The 13,836-nt window shown below is 41.7% G+C and overlaps 1 protein-coding gene and 1 long non-coding RNA gene across 2 annotated transcripts in view; both read right to left on the minus strand.

Moving 5' to 3' along the window:
* The window catches only part of FAM171A1 (family with sequence similarity 171 member A1), a 129,258-nt gene extending 115,577 nt beyond the window's left edge, over positions 1-13,681 (minus strand). Inside the window, 1 exon segment of the mRNA XM_023762529.1 lies at positions 13,431-13,681. Coding sequence (XP_023618297.1) covers positions 13,431-13,650 — 220 coding nt within the window. The 5' untranslated portion in view covers positions 13,651-13,681.
* Positions 1,594-11,289, minus strand: LOC111827927. The gene is made up of 2 exons (XR_002831676.1): positions 9,486-11,289; positions 1,594-1,801 (listed from the first exon to the last, which is right to left on the minus strand). It is a non-coding gene; the product is annotated as an uncharacterized LOC111827927 (long non-coding RNA).
* Positions 13,682-13,836: the final 155 nt, after the last annotated feature.

A 13,836-nucleotide genomic window follows, 5' to 3' on the forward strand; every position in this document is an offset into this window, starting at 1 on the left:
AAAGCATTACCTAAAAAATGACATGTAGTCAGAACCACACAGAAGGGGCTATGGCTGGTGCCACAGAGCGCACAGAACAAGGCTGTATGCACAGCTGCACGATGGACAGGTGTTCCATAACAGGCTTATATCCATATGTTACCCGAGTTTCCAGCTGGAACAGCAGTCCCGCTAACTGAGTAGATAGCTGCATCCACTACACTGTAAACTTCTGAGGAGTGGGGATCATGGATCTGTTTTATACTGTCTGACCAACAGTAGACGAACAGGTGAATAAGTAGCATGGAAACCCAGGTTCATGCTACAATACTCTGCCCCTTCCCTTTCAATCCTGCAAAGGCAGGAATCTCCAACCCATTCCTGATTGCCAAGAAGTTACTCCCCACCCGTGAGGTCTCTGCCGTGGCTCCCATGAAGACCGCTGGAGGGGCCTCTTCCCCTTCACTACGCGAATTAGCACCCGCTTCCTCATCTTGAAGACACTTGGAGGACTCGGACAGATAAACACTGCACATTCAACAGATATATATATATATTTTCCAAGATAGGGCATAAGTGGTTATTTTCAACGTCTCTTTCTTCTGCTGCTGAATGGACTTTACAGAGGTTGAACTTTTTGTGCCCTTTCAGTAGCTGTGATGCTACCCCATTAGCCCAACTGAAAAAAGCAGGAACAAGAACGAGGAAAGAAAGTAAAGATCAGTCACAAAGACGACTAATTGTGTTCTAAATAAATGACATGAAATTAGCAGAGGAGGCTGGGGTGGAGGAAGGTTATGCTGGAAAAGACCGACCCTTTGATGTTGGAACAGCGGGTTGAAGATTAACCAACCAAGCAGAATAAATGGGAAGAGAGGATTTACAGTAATTTGGGAGAGGAAGATAGGTCAGGCATGGCAACTGGTTCACAGACGTAGAATAACACCCACTACTCATTACGTCCCCGTGGTCTGAGACATGAGTTTATTAGCAAGCTCAGCAACTCTACTGATAATTTTGCTGCCCCTCCCCCCAAAGAGCTCTTATTCCTCTCAACAGCTATAATTCCTAAGGATGGTGGTGTAGCTCAGAGAGAGCTTTCCTTCCCATTTCCACACGATTCTCAGCCTGCAGACCTGAGCTTGAGAGCCACCCCCTGTGAAACCTCCCTCACTGCTGAGTTAGTCATTCCCTCCTCTGCACCCCAACACCTTAGGTTTGATAGCGATTTTTGTTTATCTGTGCTTCCTCCATAGGAGCTTGGGTTCCTGAAAAGCAGGGGCTTGGTCTTAATTATCTTTGGATCCCCATGACTTGGAACCAGAAAAAGTGACTGATAAACATGTGAGCCATGCCTGGTGGGCAGCGTGACTGCTGTGCAGGAACTGGGTGGCTCCGATAGGAGTCCCTGTGCAGAAATCACGACTGAGATGGTGAGTCTAACTGAGCCACTGAGAGAGACATGCTAAAAGGAGAGGAGAAGGATGGAGGATGTGTATGGAGTTAGCACCTCCACGGTATACCAGCACATGACTTCAAGCCACTTTTTTTTTCATGTATAAAGAGGAATTTCTTCTGAATACCTTTCAAGGTTATGAGGAGCAAAACAAATAGTGAATCTGAAAGCACTAGACTATTTATAATTGATCATACAAATTTAAGATAATAATATAAATATTTCAGGGGTGAAAGGTAAGGAAAGCAGACACTCTGTTGGATGGATGGATGGATGGATGGAGCAGCCATGAAGCAGCTAACAGGAAGATAAGGTTAGGAAGTGTCTAACTTCACATCTTGCCAGTCCATGCTCTCCTGTACACATCTGCGGAAGGATTATATATTTAGAAATGCGAAGATATGAGATATGTAATCTAACAAGTGCACATAAACTACACCCCTGGTCCAAAAGGTAGTAACTCCTTTCTCAAGTTTACTTAGCTTTTTGTAGTACCTTAACATGTATTTATTTTAGAGGCGTAAGTTCAATGTTTAATTGACATTGCACAGACTTCCATCAAGATACTGAAAGAAACATCATTATAGGCAATGACTTTATTTTTAAGTTTGAAGAGGAAAATGAAGTTCAAATGGAAAAAACACACAAACTGTTTCAAACAGTATCAGGGAAAATACACTATAGGAGCCTTTTATCAATGCTAACTCCAACCAAAAAACTAAGTTACAAGAATCCATTCTAAAGAAAATACAAAGTGTGCATTAAAAGCCAGTTTAACAGTTTGCTCTGCCAAGAGGTGAGTGAGCTAAAGGAACACGTTCTGAGTTTAATTTCATTAGGCAGTCTTTAAGTTTATAGTAAAGGAAAAAGTGGATCCATACAACTGTGCACCTAGCACGTGCCCTGTGTGCCTGGCGAAGTGGTGTAGGAAGGAGAAACTTAATTTCGCTGCAGCCATAGTGGTAACATTTAGACAATCTGTGGAGTGAGGGGGTCTGCATGCAGAGCCTAGAGAGCGAAGCCCCTTTCTAAAAGGCTCCCTGTGCTCCAGCAGATGGCTGTAAACTTGACCAGACTGCAGACCTGTGTCCTCCACCCTCCGGGTTGAGTGCATTAACTTTTCTATCCCTTTCCCATATTCTTTTTCACACGTCTATACATGTGCAGCAGATGGTAGGTAACAAAGAGAGAGCCATCAGCTGAGCAAAAAGCAGAACCCCATGTTCCGGAGGAGGCATCTGAAAACCAATCACCTCCAACTTCTGCTTAGATGGGAATATTTTAAATAATGAAATGACATTAAACACAAGTAATATCTTTTATGTCATCCTTTAGCAGCAGAATCTACCCTCTGTATTACATTACTTGGAATAACAGACTTGCATTTATCTAATGCTATTCTGTTTTCCTAGCTTGAAATTAACAATAGGTTTCCTTTTAAAAATATATATATTTTTATTGATTTCAGAGAGGAAGGGAGAGGGAGAGAGAGATTGAAACATCAATGATGAGAGAGAAACATTGATTGGCTGCCTCCTGCACACCTCCTACTGGGGATCAAGCCCCCAACCAGGGTATGTGTCCTGACTGGGGATCGAACTGTGACCTCCTTGTTCATACGTCGATGCTCAACCACTGAGCATCACTGGCTGGGCTATGTGACTTATTTTAACGAAACATCAAAAAATTTAAAAATTCTACATTAAAACACTGTTTAAAAAAACATAATGGTAAAATCTTAATTTTAATTTCTAAAAGTACTCCAATACTCTTCAAACACTAGAGCCATTTATAGCTGGAAAATAAATGTATGTGCTATACTATCTGTCTGCCTACCTATCTATCTGCCCACCAAAATGGCTAAAGTTAAAAAAAATTAACACCACCAAATGTTAGTGAGAATGTGGAGCAATAGAAATTCTCACACATTTCGTGTGTGCATGTGTGTGTGAAAGAAAGATATAACGAATTCAGAAAAAGGTCTAGCAGTTTCTTATGAAACGAAACATTCACCTATAACCCCAAAATTCCTCTCCTTCGCATTTTCCCAAGAGCAATGACAACATATGTCCACAAAACTGCATAAAAATGTTCATAGCACTACATTTACAACAGTCAGAGGAACTTTTGTCTATCAATAGGAAAATGGATAAGCAAACTGTAGAACAGTCATACAGAAGAATCCTATTCATCAATAAGAAGAAACAATCTCCTGATAAAAGCAACAAAGGGATGGATCTCAAAAGACATAGTGACTAAGAGAAGCCAGAGTACATAATGTATTTATATGAAGTTTTAGAATAGGCATAAAGGTAATCTATGGTGGAAAAAATCCCTAAGGCAGTGGTCGGCAAACTCATTAGTCAACAGAGCCAAATATCAACAGTACTTCTTCAAAATAGACTCGCCCAGGCCGAAAACCAACTTCTGCGCATGGGCCATGAAGTTTCAATCACACTGTATGCCCACACGTGGTATTTTGTGGAAGAGCCACACTCAAGGGGCCAAAGAGCCGCATGTGGCTCGAGAGCCGCAGTTTGCCAACCATGGCCCTAAGGGATAAGGCAGAGATTTACTGAGAAGGGACATGGAGAAACTTTCTGAAAGGATGGTAATATTCTGTTTCATGATGGCATTTGGAATTGCGCAGATGTATGCATTTGTCAACACAAGATGTGTATGTTTCCTTGTATGTAAATTTCCCTATGAGAAAAAAATCATAAATAAATACCTTGAACACTAATGAAGGACATGCATGCTGCAGTATTTCGAGGAAAGACCACTGACAGCTGAGACATACTTTAAAATGCATCAACAAATAAGATGGATTAATGACTAGACAAAAGAATGAACAAATTATAGATAAGAAATGAAGCAAGTAAAATGTTAGTTGTATGTAAGTGGTGAGGATGGGTACTCACCGTAAATTTTTCATTTTTTTTTTAATATGGGCATTTTCACAAAATAAGTTCAAAGTAATCTGTTATCGTCCTACAACAGCATCATTTAAACATTTATTTTCTAGATCACTGCATAAGCAAAGCGAAACTAAGCAGCTTTTTTCCTTTTTGAGTGAAAAAGATTAAAGTTTTACATGTAAGTTCAAATACCAAATCAATACACGTACACTTACTTCACAGTCAATAAAGCCCTCACTTGATGCCAAAGGAGAACAAGGGCATCTCATCAGGTGTTACAAATCCAAACACACCTGAAGGACTGTTTTACAAATAACCACATCTTTCCCTTGCCCACCTCTCCAAGTGATGGGTTCTAACAAGTCTCTCTTGTTATATAAGCAAATGCTAACAGACTTGAAACACAACCCAGAAGATTTCCCCACTCCCAGCTGGGTGTAACCCTAAATTCCACCCTGTTGCGCCGGACCTCCCTCAAGAGCTCATCAGAGTTATTTGTGTGAATTTCTTATAGCTTCTACGCATCTGAATCCCACAGGGCACCAAGCACAGAACTCGGCTCTCTGGAGCTGTGCAGTAAATCACTGTTCAGGTTGTTTTCCATGGTTTATGGTAAAGGCAAACAGGGACCGCACACGGGGTAAATTTGTCTATCTGCATTAAAAAAAGTGATGTAACTTCTCTGGGCCTCAAATTCCTCTTCTATAATGTGAGACTGATAGGATTGATGTGAAGATTAAAAAAGGTAACCTACTCAGGTCCTTCGCATTGTGCCTCACATGCAGTAAGACCCTATATGTGTTTGCTAGTCATTATTTCTTCGTATCTAGGTCAATGAAGCTGAGAGTGCCTTTTACTATTAATTACACTGATTTAACATTAAGGATAGCTTAGATACCTAAATATTTACCATTCAAAGAATTTAGTATATTAGTTACCAAAATAAACCTTACTTCCAGGTTTTCAGGGTCAAAATACAAAAACTCAGGACCACTTTAAATACAGCATTTGGTAGCAAATAAGCTGCTTCAGGTTTTCCTTGCATATGGGTCCACAGAATTTAGAACTTAGTCCATGGAGTTGACCATCTAAAGTCTCAGGGCAGGAAGGGACACCAAAGTCACTCGTCCAAACCCTTCTCCAGACTCATTGAAAGCACCCTCTGCAGTCCTCTTCCCTATTCTCCTCAACCTCCCCTATGGCGGGAGATCTGCTTTGCCCACCCCTCAACCCACTGGAGCTCAACTGACCCACCCTCCACATTATGGCAGAATGAGTCCCCTAAAGACACCCACACCCTCACTTCTGGAACCTGCCAATGTGTTACATTAAATGGCAAAAGGGACTGCAGAGGTTAACTAAGGTGATAGAGTGTAAGAGGGAGATTTTCCTGGATTGTCCAGAAGGCTCAAACTAATCACCTGCGCCCTTAAACGCAAAGAACTTTCTCTGGTTGTGGTCAGAGACAAGGCGGAAGAGATGTCTGAGAGATGTGCGGTGTGAGGACTGGACCTGATGCTGCTGTCTTGGCAAAGGAAGGGGCAAAGCGGCGAAGAATACAGGTGGCCCTAAGGAGCACGAAAGGCTCCCACAGCCAGCAACGACACAGGGACCTCGGCCCTCTATCCACAAGGAAATGAATTCTGACAATTTGAATGAGTTTGGAAGCAAATTCTTTCCAGAGCCTTCAAAAAGGAGCATGGCCCTACTGATGCTTTGATTTTGGCCTAATGAGACCCTAAGCAGAGAGTGACCTGAGCTGTGCTGTGCTCAAACTTCCCACCCATGGAAACTGTGGGGTAGTATTGAGTGCTGTTTCCAGCTGTTATATTTCGATACTCTGTGAGGGCAGCAACAGAGAACTAATGCAATAATCCTTAAAATATCTGAGGTTCCCTAAATGGTCTCCCTGCACCTTTTTTGTTCTAAATCACACATTCTCTAGGATGGCCCATCTTTCCTAAATAAGACTTTGAGGCCACCTTTTTGATCTGCCTTGCTTTTAACAACATGCCTGAAGCCCTCCAACCAATCAATTTAGTTCAGCTCTTCTGGGGCTGAGCCTGTGATGGCTAACAAGGAGGAGCTTCTGTCGGAGGGCTGTGTGACCACAGGGGCCTGCAGGTCCAGCCCAGTACTCAACAATGTCATGGATGGACAATCATATGACATGCATCATGACAAAGCCAAACGGCCTGATTTCAAGCTCTCCTTTGAATGTGCTGTGGAGGTTCAATCAATCTTAAATCTGGCATCCAGGACCAAATACAATCCTTCAGGTATGGTCCCACCAGCACATGACACAACAGAATTATGTCCTAATCTGGTTTCTAGAAACTAGGCATTCACCAGGGCATCCCAAGACCACTCTGGCAGTGTTGGTAACCAAGTCATACTTTCTACTCACTTTTTACTTAATTAGTCACCTACAAGATCCAAGCCTTTTTTAAAAAAAAAAGAAAAAATTACATTTCTTCCTTTCTATCTTGAAATTTTGTTAACTTTAACGCATTCTTGGAGTTTACCATCTAAACTGCCCGCGGAGGTTTTTTTTTAACCTAGATTTTGCAACAGACTGAATGCTTGTGTTCCCCAAAATCTGTATGTTGAAACCTAATCCTTAATGTTATTGTATTTGAAAGTGGTGCCTTGAGAGGTGATTATGTGAGGGTGGAGACCATATGAATGGAATTAGTGACCCCATATGAAGACACCAAGCTCCCTTGCTCCTTCTACTATGTGAGAAAATATCAAAAAAGATGGCTGTCTATTAACCACCCTGATCAGACACCAAATCTGCCAGTGCCTTGATCTTGGACTTCCCAGCCTTCAAAACTGTGAGAAATAAATTTTTGTTGATTATAAGCCACCCAGTCTAAGGCATTCTGTTACAGCAGCCTGAATGGACTAAAACACCTCCTTTTCACCTTTGTTTCATTAGAAAGTATAATCAATTTCCCAGAAATGTACTCATCCAAACCATTAATAAAATATTATTAATAAACTATAAATTATTAGCCTGATAATAACCACACAATGAAATTAAGAAGAAATGAAATGTTAACAAAATATTAAGATCCAAGTTACATGTGCTTTAATTATTTCTGCTAAAATAAATTTCCATTAGAAAGTGCTTTTATTGTACTGAACTTCTCTCCAAGAGGAGAGATATAAGCTGTAAAGGGTACAAAGGAAACGAACTACAACCACACCCTAATCTCAATAGCATGGAGAGGAAGAGGGTGAACTTCATCCATTGAAACTGCTACCAATTATGTTTTGAAATCTGAAGTCTTACTAATCTGACTCACCTTATTGATTGAGGATAGTTTTAATGTCTTTAGTTCAGCTCTGTCAAAACTGTATTAAAAATCACATTTAAAATATCCCCCTCTATATGAATTCAATACTTTTCCTACTCAAATTCTGAGTTCAAAAAAGTAAATTCAAGCAAATAAAATGTTCATCTGACTTGAAAATAGTTGTCTTTCCTCATAAACTCCTGCTTCTCTATCCCTGTGGGGTGCAGGGTAAAACAAAACAAACCAATCTTTTATAAACTCAATACTAACTTCCAAGCTTTCTTTTCCTCAGCCAGCTTTTCCTATGCCATTTGCCAGGAAAATATTTGAATATGTGTTTGTATGTTTTACTTGTGAAATATTTGATGAACATATTAAATCTATATTTGGTCATCTTTTTTTTTTAATCCTTACCTGAAGGTATGTTTAGAGAGAGGAAGAGAGGAAGAGAAATCAATGTGAGAGAGAGAAACATCGATCGGTTGCCTCTCATACATGCGCTGACCTGGGATGGAACCCACAACCTAGGTATGCGCCTTGACTGGGAATTGAACCTGCAACCTTTTTGGTGTATGGGATGATGCTCCAACCAATTGAGCCACCTGGCCAGGGCCATATTTGATTATCTTATTTCCCAATGGAATTTAAGTAATATGAGCTTTCTACAATTGTTTCTGTAATTATTTTATTCAGAGCATCATATGACATTGGAAACCACTATAAAAGCAATATTTTCCAATCTATGCAGTCACTGCTTAAATATCTGATCACTAAAAGAAGTTTTCTTACAATTTTTAGAAGCACTCTAGGAAATAAAACTTCCTGTGTCTGACTATGGATAAATTCTTTTTTTTTTAATTTTTTAATTATTTCACAGAGGAAGGGAGAGGGAGAGATAGAAACATCAATGATGAGAATCATTGATCAATTGTCTCCTGCTCTCCCCCTACTGGGGATTGAGCCTGCAACCCGGGCATGTGCCCTTGACCGGAATTGAACCTGGGACCCTTCAGTCCGTAGGCCAACACTCTATCCATTGAGCCAAACCGGCTAGCGCTGGATAAATTCTTGGAATATGCAAAAATAAATATAACAGACAACTAATAGCTGTATTTTTAGTTATTATTTAGTGTTAGTTGGTTTTATCTTATTCAGGAAACTTGCCTAATTTCATTAAAAGTATCTTAATGCCCTTTATGAATTTATTTTTCCATTTCTTTTCCAATTGGATTGTAAAATATCACAGGGTAGAAACCTCTAAATAATCAAGCTTCCACAAAAATATACTGCACCCCCTCCACATCACCCTTTTTTGTCTAATAAGTAGCATACTATATTCATACAGCAGATACTCAATACTGGACTTAGGATTTCAAGAGCAGAAAAGAGAATATAGTTGTAGGTGAAGGGAAGTGAGGATGTACACCAGCCATCCAGGGGGCAAGGAGTGATACATTCCAGCTGGAGAAGACCATTCAAACTGGTGAAGAATAGATCAAGTTGGAAAAGGCAGGAAGACTGTAAAGGCCAGGCTTAGTCATTAGACACACTTTGGGCAACATGAAAATACTAGTGTTTCTGCAGGGAAGAGACATGACTAAAATGGTGTTTGAAGAGGGACATCATGGAAGAGATGATGGACTGAAAGGACAGACTAAAACAGGGACCCTCTAGGATGAAGGTATGCAAAGTAGTGAAAATGAAGAGAACTGAATGAATGAATGTTTATGAGATATGTTGGGAAGATGAGTATGATACATTAATGAGTGGTAAGGTCTTCAGCCTTAAAATAAATGAGTGGTTCCTTCCCTTTCTCCATTATTTACTTACCTCTTTGGCCAAAGCCCTAAAATCAAGAAGATTCAAACTTCTCTCCATTCTTGAGTTCATTTCCTTGGGAAGAGACTCGAGCCAGGACACTTCATTATCCTTCTCCTTCTCCCAGCCCATAAGGTTTGAATCCCACACTAAGTTGCCAGTGACCCCTTCAGCTGCTGTTCTGGGACCTGCCCAGATGTCATATGTCTTCCTTCTCAGGACTACACTGAACTTAATTCCTCTGCTCCCAGGTGAGATGGAAAATACACAAGAGAAGTGCAGTAGTTTCACACTTCCTGTATTCCCTATGAGGTGTAGTGTCAAGGATAATCCAGGTGTTTACGCTGCCTCTGCCCTCTGCCTGCACCAGTGTGTCCTCAATTGTTCATGTGGTCCAGGCCCAGAGTTGGTTGGATTCATTTGCCTAAGAGAGGCAGAGAAATATCAGAAGGGCTGTGCTGAGACTATGAAACAACATGGGGGAGGCCATTCCAAGTTGAAGGGGGGACCCTACTGTTTCATTGTATGAAGGCATTGGGGGCCTATGGTGACATTAAATCACAACTTTCTTTTACAACATTTATTACCAATAGATATCTTTCAATAAAAATTAGAGCAAAGCTTAAAAGCAAGCAACATTTCTACTAGAGTGGCTTGTGGCTACACGTTCTTTCTTCAGGTGTGAACAATCCCAACCCTGGGAGGAATACAGAGGTCTCACACACCTTGCTTACAAATAAAAGTCACATCTCACTGATTTCATCAGGGGAAAAATTAGTTATTTTGGTGGCTGTAGTAAGGGTCCTGGAGGCAATCCTCAAAGATTCCCAACATGGCTCCAATTTGGCAGAATTTTGCTAAACAGATGCAAAAACTTCATGCATTTCTCCGTTACATTTAGTGGCTTGGACCCACGAAGTAGTCTACACTCCACCATTACCCTGACTGTACAGGTGCAGCTCTTTCATAATTCTTGAGGATTAGGGTTTGTATTAGTTTCCTACAACAAATTACCACAATTCAGTGGCTTAAAACTACATGGATTTACTATTTTACAGTTCTAGAGGTCAGAAACCCAAAATCACTATAATTGGGCTAAAGGGAAGATGTCAGCAAGGCAGCATTCCTTCTGGAGGCTCCAGGGGAGAATCCGTTTCCTTGCCTTTTCCGGCTTTAGAGGCTGCCTGCATTCCTTGGCTCACGGCCCCTCCTCCACCTTTACAGCCATCAATGTAGTACCCTCAGTCTCTCTCAGACGCCACCTCTCTTGTGAGGATCCTTGTGATCAAATGGGGCCAACTGATAACCAAGACTATCCAAGATCCTTAAGTTAATCAATTCAATGAAGTTCCTTTGCCATGTCAAGTAATATATCCATAGGTTCCTCCTGATGTCTTACGTCACTTCATGGTCTTTCAACTGATCACCATGCTCCAATAACTCAAATTTGAGTTTAGCAAAGAACAGACCTCTCAGAGAGAAGAGAGACAGCCAACCATTCACTTCAAATGTTATGACAGATTGTAGCTTCTCTGAGATGAACAAAAAGTTAGCATATCATTGCAAGATTAGATAATGAGCTGTAACATCAAGATCATACAGTAGAAGGCGGAGCCTGAAGTCCTTCACCCAACTCTGACCTCTTTCATGCATAAAAGTGCTGGGCTTCAAACATACATCCCTAAAGAGCACATCTGCACAGTTCACTGCTCTTCAAGGACAGCCCCCTCTATCAAGCCAGCCTCAATGCAGTTTGTAAGACATGGAGAAAGGCAAAATTAGTCAATACTTCAGAAAAACAGTTTCTGTAACATTAAAAAAAAGATACTATAAACACTTTGGAGCAAATGAGATGAAACAATAAAAATATGCAATCATATTCTAGAACTAGTTCAAATTGTGATTAGCAAAGCCTCACTGTGACAACTGTTGCTTTTGAAATCCCTTTGCTGATTCGAAGCAGCTACAGTAAGAAGAGAGAATCTGAAGCCAAACCTTAAATCTTATCTTGAATACATAAATAGCAAAATTGTGCCAAGAAGTTTTGCAAGATGTTAGTTTCCTCATAACATAGCAAAGATTAGTTTAATAGAGAAGGTGTCATTTAGTTCCAAGAATCTAATGAAAATACTGTAGTATATGATCTGTGTGTTCCAGGTCTCTAAGATTTTCCCAAGTAATTTCTAAGTCCTGTTGATATACAGTATCTGTGTGTACACAACTCATATTAAAGTTTCAACAATGATTCAAGTAAGTTTCAACAGTGAAAGTAAGTAAAACTCCTACAAATTAGGTTTCAGAGAAGGTAAACATTGGAGTTTTCTTCTAAAAATGCGTGTTAACAATGATGACTGCATGTTGCACTACAACAGCGATTTTCACTACAATAGCTATTCTGTGCCACAGAATTTTGTAATTAGTTTATGTGTGCCTTGAGATGATAAAGGTTGAAAATTGCTGCACTACAGTTTATGGACTAGCTGTCTTCAAACCTTCATCAGTGCAGCACTGATCATGTGCAAAATAATCTACAAACTGTTGTGGGAAATGCAAAGTGAAATGAGATGCGGCAATTGTCTTCATTGTGTATGTGACCCAGAAGAGTAGAGAAAACATGAATTTAAAAACTATGTAAATGTGTCAAGATGGCTCTAAGAACTCAGTGGGGTGAGAGTGACCTTAGGATGTCCAAGGAGATATTGTCCATTCCCATAAAATGATACTAGCTCGAAATCCAGATGCCAGGTAGTAAGACCCAACTTATGGCTCCTGGGCTCAACTCTTTAAAAAGCCATCCTTATCCAATCAAGAAAGTAATCTAGGTGGGAAAATATTCAACTTGATCATAGACTAAGATTCTCTTAGCCGTGGCATAAATACCCTCACAGGTTGATCATTTCTCTTCCACTTCACAGAATATTCCATTTCTGAGAGTTGAGTTACCTGATCTGAATTTTAGCAGTAAGATCTCTGTTAAATGTGGTCTCCAACCTACACTTAGGTTTTATCATGACTTCCCCACCCCGCCCCCTCACCGCCCAGTGGAGGCCAACCAAGCCTTCCCCTATTTTACAAGTGCATGAACTTAATATTACATCTCAAGTGCAAAACAAAAAATTCAACGCCTTCTTTGGAATTAATGGCCTCCTTGAAATGCAAGTATCATTCATTAAAATAGCTGATTCAAAGAGAGGTAGGGTATTAAGAGGCTACAACTGAACACCAATGATCTAATGTCCTAAACATTCATTTCCTACATGAAGAGGCATGAGTCTTTTTGTACTGTATCAATGTTCCCCTTCCATAATATACACTACAAATTTATACATAATTCATAATTGTCACATTATACCGTAGCTATAGCAAAAGCAATGCATGAAAGAGATGCTGGCAAATGGTACAGCAAGGGATGGACATGAAAACCTGTAATTCAACATGTAGGTAACAAACTAAACCCAGCAGCCTGTGGTGGAACCTCCTCTCTGTCACAACATCAGGCGTGAATGGCCATCCAGGTTCTTTGCTCCGGTATTTGTTACATGGGGAGAGAGTTAGCATGAGGATGGGTAAGGCAGAGTCTGAGCAAGAGGACCCTGGATGGAGCGATCTTGGTCCATCCTGTCAGCAGGACTGACTTCACAGTTCACACACCTTTCTGCAAGGAGAGGACATGGCAAGGAGCTGGGGCGCGGGGGCTGCAGGGGGCCCCGTGGGAGACCTGGAGACCTGAGAGGCCCGGGGAGGCCGGCATCCTGCAGATGCTCCTCTGGGGCGGCCACAAATGCGCGCAAAGGAGGCTTCGTGCCCCCCCTTACCCCCGCAAATAAATTCGTATTTTAAAGACAAAAGACAGGCTCGTGGCCTTTCTCAGAGGCGACCACATTACTTCCAGGGCTGGAAAGCAAATTTGCAGAGGCCAAAGATTAGACAAAAGGCAGGAGCTGGCGACATACAGACCTGGAAAGGATTGCTGTTGATTTAAAGTGCTCAGGGCCTCCCAGTTCCAATTCTTCCTCCCCTTCCGGGAGCGATTCCTGGGCCGATGAGGACACCCCTCAAGGCCTGGAGAAGACGTCGGACAGGGAGGAGGAGGGGACCCCCAAAACTTTCCCGAACTGCGGCAGGCCGGTGGCTGGCAGCAGCCGCGGACCCTGGAGTCCCAAACTGCAGGGGGCATCCCCGGGGCAGCGGCCACCCCCTCGCCACCACAACAAAAGGGCCGAGCGCAGCTGCCTTCGCGCCCGGGTTTCCAGCACCCGAGCCCGGAGCGGCGAGTGGGCGGCGCGACCCGGGGGCTGCCCCAGTCGCCGGGGCGAAGGAGACGGAGCCGCGTGTCCGTGTCCCGGCATAAAGAAAAGGACCT

Source organism: Myotis lucifugus, unplaced genomic scaffold (genome assembly GCF_000147115.1).
Source record: "Myotis lucifugus unplaced genomic scaffold, Myoluc2.0 scaffold_249, whole genome shotgun sequence".
Lineage (NCBI taxonomy): Eukaryota > Metazoa > Chordata > Mammalia > Chiroptera > Vespertilionidae > Myotis > Myotis lucifugus.